This window comes from Galeopterus variegatus, unplaced genomic scaffold, assembly GCF_000696425.1.
Source record: "Galeopterus variegatus unplaced genomic scaffold, G_variegatus-3.0.2 Scaffold469, whole genome shotgun sequence".
NCBI classification, from domain to species: Eukaryota; Metazoa; Chordata; class Mammalia; order Dermoptera; family Cynocephalidae; genus Galeopterus; species Galeopterus variegatus.
In genome coordinates this window covers 564,412-571,819 of record NW_007726580.1, presented here as the reverse complement: position 1 = coordinate 571,819, position 7,408 = coordinate 564,412, and the positions used below count along the sequence as shown (strand labels likewise).

Sequence of the window (7,408 nt, the reverse complement as noted above, 5' to 3'; positions counted from 1 at the left end):
TTGATTCAGATAACGATCTTTTATTTTTGTTTTTGTTTTTCTTTAAAAGTGGTATAGTCAACATCACTTCATTTCTACATTTCAGAGTTCTGTACATTTCTTAAAAGGAAATAAGCAATGCTCAATGTACAAAGTAAAAACAGAAAACTAGAAAAATCTGAATAGAATGGAGCAAGTTGCCATAGGTCATACAGTACAAATTAGTAATTAGATGTCATCTGAAGTGCAATACGCTGCTGTGATGATGAATTAACGAATGAAATAAAAATACTCTATTTTAAACAAACAGTATATATATATTTATATGTATATTTTTTACAGATAGTAGACCCAGTGATATCTGCAGTATTGTAAAAACTTATGTACAAATAACTTTTTTTAGACATTACATATACATCAGCACCGTAGTAAAAACAAAAACGAAACAAAACAATCTTATTAAAATTGACCTCTCTATTAGTTGGTCCCAGTACTAAGCATTTGGAGGAAGCTTTTAAAAGGTAATGGAGCCCCCTCTCTCCACCGGCCACCTCCAGTTTCTCATCATTGCTTACATATTTATCTCCTGTACCTTTCAGAAAAAGGTAGTTATGTATTCTGTGTCTTCTCACTTGTTTACAATTTCTTTTTGGTTTTCATCTGTTTCTACTCAGAATTTCCCTGGGGGCATCCCTCCCCATTCAGGGAGTTCACGGTCACCTTGCCACCACCTCTCACCAGCACACAGCCCCTGCCTAGGCCCTCACCGGCCTGGCCCCTCCAGCCTCACCTCCTGCCCCTTGCTGAGTGACCAGAACCCTGGGTATAAGGACAGCAAGTCAAGGCAGTGCGTGCCTGCCTGCCTCCTCTCCACAGCCCCTGCCCCCAGCTGTGCATTTGCACTCGCCTTCTTGGGACTTTGCCCTCCCACGCTTGGGCTCCTTCCTCCACAGCGAGCTGCATGGGAGTGCACAGAAGGGAGCCAGCATTCAGGACCTGGAGGAAGGAGAGGACAGGAGAAAAGTACGTGCCACTCTTACTTAAGACAATACTTATGCCACATGGCCTCCAAAATGGGACAGCGGGAGGGGAGGCAAGGACTAAAGAGACTAGCCTTACACAGTGGGGGCTGCTGAGCCTTCTGACAGGTTTCACTTAGGGCAGATGTGAGTGAATTACACAGAGAACAACTGTACAGAACTTTTTAAGTGGATTTCTTTGACCGTATGAAAGGAACTATATCTTCCTGCTTTTATCATCCAAATTTGTGAAGTGGAACAATAGATTTCTTAGCTCCTCCATCTCTTGGGGCTTTACATTTGTCTTTCCAATGAGTAGGTATGATGGGCAAAGCTGATTTTAGAGCATCACCCCTGGGATTTTCCCAAAGGGAGCCAGAAGAGACGACCTCCAGGCCATTCCTCCCCAGGGATATCAGAAGTATCAGATGTGGCTCACATAAACCCATGCCCAGACATCAGAGCAGCCCGCTCAGTTCTGGGCAGACATATTCACTCCACTCCACATGTTATGGAAGAATACTCCAGTGTCGCCTCTACATTTCAGACATTGTCTAAGTTCTCCTTGCATTTGTTTTGACTCTGCCAAGGCTCCCCAAAGACAGACGCTTTACTTCTTGGATAGTCTGTGCAGAGAAGCCAGGGCAGACTGAGGAATACAGGAATAAAGGCGGGGTGGGGAGAAGACCCAGGGCTGGCAGACGTGTAGCATCCAACAGAGGTCTCTCCACCCTGAGGCCACAGGGTAGATGACAACTACCAGCATGTATTGGGCCCCCAGGAGGCTCCAGCCCAACTCGGAGTTACGGCCACCAGCAGACCCTTCTCCCAGCTCTGTTGGTTCTCCTTGTGAGGCGGCCACCAGCCACGCCACTGAATGTCACGGGTGGGAGACAGGCCTGTAGGACCCAGCTTGCTGTTCCTTGTGCCTCCCCTCCAAACACAGTAGCATATGAAGCCTCACATCTCTTTCTACCCGGAGTTCAGTTCACTTCTGACCTCTGTGCAACCACCTAGCACTCAGCGGGACTCTCCTCGGCCGAGGCTCTGTCTCTTGTGTGTCTCCAAAGCTGCAGTCTCCGGACCTGGGGCAGGAGGGCCTGTCAGATACCTGACCTTGGGCAACAGTCCCTCTCAGCTGGAGCAGCTCATGCTGGGCCAGCCAATCACAGGGAGCACTGAGTAGAGGGGCTTTGGCTGGCTCCATCTTCCCCACCTGCCCCTCCACGTGTCTCCCTCTCCTGCAGCAGGAATCTGGATGGTATCTCATCTCAAATGCTGCGTGAAAATCAGGTGAAATGAGGTCCTGCGGGTCTGTGGATTGGCACCTGGATCTTCCACTGTCAGCCAGCTTCAGTTTTGCTCAGTTTACATGGGTCAAAAAACCAAAAAAAAACAAGGATGGGCCAACATCCTGTTTCTTTTTCACTTTGTAAGCTTTACCCACTACAACTGTGGCTCTTGGGGCTCTTTTTGACTAGGGATTACCAAATAATTCATCCAGCTCCTGCATCCACTCATCCCCTGGCCCGCCTTTGATGATGGAGTCTACAAGGTCTGCACTGTCCTGGAGGCCAGGGAAGGAAGCCCCAGCACCTTCGCCACTGTAATTGTATGACAAGTCCTGAGGGGCATTCCGTTCATAGGCTTGGCTCTGGCTGCTTGGAGCAAAGCTGCCACTGGGTATCTGCTGCTGTGCTGGGGGCTGGCTGAAGGCTGGCATGCCAGGAACACCCTGGCTCAGGCCAGACATGACCATTGACCTTGCCTGGCTGGCGCCCTGCTGTCCCGGGAGCGGTGGCATCATCTGCCGACCCATGGCAGCTGGGTTGAGGGTTCTCACTGCACCAGTGTTAGCGTCCACGACCGACTGGCTCAGTCCCTGTGGGAAGTGTTGCTTGGTCAGTCTCGGCTGGCCAGTTTGAAGTGGGTAGCTGGCGCCGTTGTTGTATGGTCCTAACTCTCCACTAGTCCTCCCAGGCATCCCCTGCAAGCTCCTCTGTTGCCAGCTTTGTGCTCCTTGCTGGACTGTCCCCATAATGCTCTGAAGCCTTGGAGGGGCTTGGGGCCTGGGCAAGGCCTGGCCTACTGGCCCTTTCATCTGCTGGTGCTGCTGGGGGATGGCCGAGTTCACCAGCATGCTCTGACTAAAACCACTCACCATTCCAACCCCTTGCCCAGAGGCAGGCTGCCGGGGTCCCTGGGCTTGGCTGTGTGTGATGTTCATGCCACTTTGGTTTGGGTGCTGCAACATTTGGGTCATTCCTGTGCTCATACTGTACATTCCTGGTTGGCTGGTAGGCGTGGTGCTATAAGGGGCCAGTCCCATCTCCGTCTGGGCTGCTGCTGTGGCCATTGTCCCTGGGTTCTGGGAGGGTCCCATTCCCATCATGCCTGCGTTCTGTGCCATGAGCCGTGATGTTCGCATGCTCTGGAGTGCTGCTTGGCTTCTCACGGCTGCTATATCCTGGGGAGAACCTACAGGGAAAAAAAGGATACACACTACTCACTCTTCTCCATAAGGAATTTACTGTAATGAATTGTTGGAATTTTCTTTGAGAATGACAAAATTCCTTGATACAAAAGGATTTACTCTGATAATAAATCTTTAATAAAGACAATTATTGTTTTTCTGATTTTAACATATACTGATTGTGAAAAATTTGGAAAGTATTGAAAAGCACAAAGACAAAAATTAAAGTTGTGCAAATTTCCATCATCCAGAGATGACCACTGCTAGCCATTCTTTTATTTATATATAGACACACACAAATTGAGGTCATACTGTATATGTGTTGTTGCAATTGACTTTTCCACTTAACATACCCTGATGTTATTTTTGTTCACACTTCAGAAGCAAATTATTTCTCACTCTTCTGGATAGGATGCCATGCTCAACCATTAAGGCACCATTTTCTTTGGAGGTGAGAGGGAATTCACCTTTTGGGCTAAATTAAGAAGAAATGGCTGATCACTTTGTGTATTCTATTTGTAAAGTGGAACATGGTTCAGTAGAGAATACTATCAGTAAAGACCATTAGACTAATTTCCCTTAAGACTTGAGTAGGATTTGAGAGGTTAAAGGCCACCACTTCTGCTAAGAAGCGATTTTGACAGATGGGACATATTTTGGATCCACCCTGTAGAATTTCCACATACTCCAGATTCTTTGATTCATAACATGTCAGTGCAAACTGGCCAGCTTCCTGAGCTAGAAAAAGAAATCATCCTGTTATTTGCGACTTGACTATGAACCGTAAGCATTTCTGCAGCAAAGTCCACTCCTTCAAATTGTCAATGACTCTTTTTCTCAGCCGATCACTAACACAGTTTTAATGATGCTGTTTAAAAGTTGGCCAGACTATCAACAACAAGTCATTCAATCTTAATTAGGCATTTGAGCAAATCTTCTTTACATATTCTGAGGAAATTTCCAAACCAGCCAAGAGAATGGAAATGTCACCCATAGAACACAGTCAATGTTGTAAAGGGCTAGGAGGTGCACAAAAATGGATTTTTCTATGTCCCTGATAATGATTAAATCTATGAGAAAAAGAAAAATAGTTTTTTCCTAGACATTTAAAGAAGATGCAGCATGGGAGCCAATCGATATTATAAGTAAATTTGATCCCACCTGGAGCCGTGATGAGAAACCAGATGAGAATAGCCTAACCTTGTTAAATCTGGCACGTTGGCAAATACTGAGGCATGTTTTTGTCTTCCTTATGGGGCTATTGATTTCAGGGCAGCAAATATATCTCCATATTTTCTTCCTTTCTTTAAGAAAGAAAATTATGAGAATTTTGATTATGACTTAAGTTTTTGTGGCTTGAGATCAATATCATGCTGAAATGAAAAATGAAATGGTTACTGTGGAGAAACCTGAACGAATGGGAAGAAATCCCTACAAATGTTTCATTTTTTTTGTTTTAAGCTTACTTATATCTAACTGATTTTTTTAAAAATCAAAAGTTCCTGGTTAAACATTGGATGGCAGCATATACTGCAATATGTAATCTTGTTATGAAGTTTTGTGACCTTAACGACTAAATTTGTATTGATTGCATGGCCAATCAGATCAACCGTGGTGAAACGGGTTATTGAGTTGTTTATAAAAAAATTTAAGGGAAAAATATTGCTGACTCAGAGATTGATTGGATAGACCCAAATTACATAAACAGGCTGATGGGCTGCTGGAAATAGATGAAAGAACTTTCATAATTTCAACATTTTTGTTCTATATTTATAATAAATATGTTGAAGGACTGGATATTGTCTGGACTAATTTTGTGAAGGAGAAATACACTCCTTTCTTTAGAGGGCAGAAATGTTGCAATGCCCTTTAAGAGGTATGAAACATTAATACAAGCCAACCTTTATTTTCACTTAGTGTAAATGACTGCACTATCTAGATGTAATTCTTATTTTTCTAAAAAAGACATTTTAAAATCAGCAATCAGCACAATATTTTCAACCCAAGAGAAATGAGAAACCTTTTATTAATCTAGTTTTATGCCTTCAGTAATTTTAAATATACAAATGAAAAAAAATGTAAATGCATCCAAAGAATTAACTTGTCTCTACCTGATTACCACATATATTAAACAACTACTTTTTTCTTTTTGTCTAAAACAGATATTACCGTGAGACACTAGTCAAATTAATTTTCTCGTCTGCTGGTTAACATCACAACGTTAAAGAAAATCTTCAATATTCAAATAGAGATGGTAATATGCAATTTTTTTCCTAAAAGGGTCTATGTTCTATTTCACTCACAAGAAGTCTATATTTATGAAAAATACACAACGTTAAAGAAAATCTTCAATATTCAAATAGAGATGGTAATATGCAATTTTTTCCTAAAAGGGTCTATGTTCTATTTCACTCACAAGAAGTCTATATTTATGAAAAATAAGCATTTCCCCATTGGCATGTAACATCGCCCAGAGGCACAGAACTCAATGAAGAGAAAGATAGTCATTAAGACCTTCGAAATGTGTAATGATGAGAATGATGTAGGTTTTCATGCAAGTTATTTCTAACAGAACTTCTCTCCAAGGACAATATTTCTTATCTATAAATTTGCTATTTTTCCAGATGCATAACATATCATGCTATCTAGAGTGTCAGTAAAACACACGAAAATACTGAAGATAGCAAAAAAATTATTATATCTTAAATCAATCAGTTCAGGGACCCTTAACTGTCACACTGGCTGTTAAGCTTATGCATGGCTAAATTTCTGGGTTGATTATCTGTGTTTTGGGGTTTCAGAAAAGTTTAAGTAGTAGAACTTTTTTTTTTTTGTGACCGGTAAGGGAATCGCAACCCTTGGCTTGGCGTCGTCCGCACTGTGCTCAGCCAGTGAGCGCACCGGCCATCCCTATATAGGATCCGAACCCACGGTGGGAGCACCGCTGCGCTCCCAGTGCTGCACTCTCCTGAGTGAGCCACGGGGTCGGCCCAAGTAGTAGAACTTTTAAACTGGACCCAAAGCATTCAGAATAGCTCATACAAATATGTGTCTATTCTGTTCTACAGAAGAGTTATTAAATATTGGTGGGTCCCTTTATCCCCCCAAACAATAAATGAGTTATGAGCCTTAGAAAACTCAAGGGATACTATGATATGTTTATTAGATTTTATATTTTTAATTAGATCACAATATAAAGCAGTAGTTCTCAAAGTGTGTTGTCCTTCGGCCAGCAGATTCAGCAACTCCTGGGAACTTGTTAGAAATGTAAATTCTCAGGTTCTACATCAGACCTATTGAATCAGAAACATTGGCGATGGAGTCAGGCCATCTGTTTTAACAAGCTCTGCTGGTGACTCTGATGCAGGCTAAAGTTTGAGAACTATAGATATAAAGGAGGGCTCTATATCTACAACAAAAACTATGTATGTAACGACTATTCCTCATTCCTCCCCACCCATGGCAAAATGAGAAATATACTTCTTCAAAGAAACTGGCACTGATTTAGCAGACAGAACACCTGTGGACAGTTTAATTTCTTTTGTTCTTCCCTGTGTCAAGTCCAAAAGAATCTAACGTCCTTGCGGTGGAAGGCAGTGGTAGCTACTCAAGCCCCAGTATTCACAGGTGATCTTCAGTGAACTCTGTCAGCAAACATCAGTGGCTTTCATACTCTTTAAACTACAACTCACAGTACATGATCTGGGGTATATATATGCAGGTTTATAACAGAAAGAAAAGTTTCTGCTATGCTCTGATAATTTCTATTATATTTCGTTTTTAAAATCTTGGTTGTAACCCATGAAATTGTTTTCATAACCTTGTGTGTTGCAACCCAAAGACTGAAAAAATGCTACCTTATTTATTTTTTTTTTGGCAGCTGGCTGTTAAGGGAAGCTGAACCCTAACATTGGTGTTTAACACTGCCCTGTAACCA

At 42.6% G+C, this 7,408-nt stretch overlaps 1 protein-coding gene across 1 annotated transcript in view; it reads right to left on the bottom strand.

Moving 5' to 3' along the window:
• The window catches only part of MAML3 (mastermind-like 3 (Drosophila)), a 451,859-nt gene continuing 444,451 nt past the window's right edge, over positions 1-7,408 (bottom strand). Inside the window, exon 7 of the mRNA XM_008569153.1 lies at positions 1-3,476. Within this exon, the coding sequence (XP_008567375.1) occupies positions 2,476-3,476 (1,001 nt within the window). The 3' untranslated portion in view covers positions 1-2,475. The remainder of the gene's footprint in view (positions 3,477-7,408) is intronic.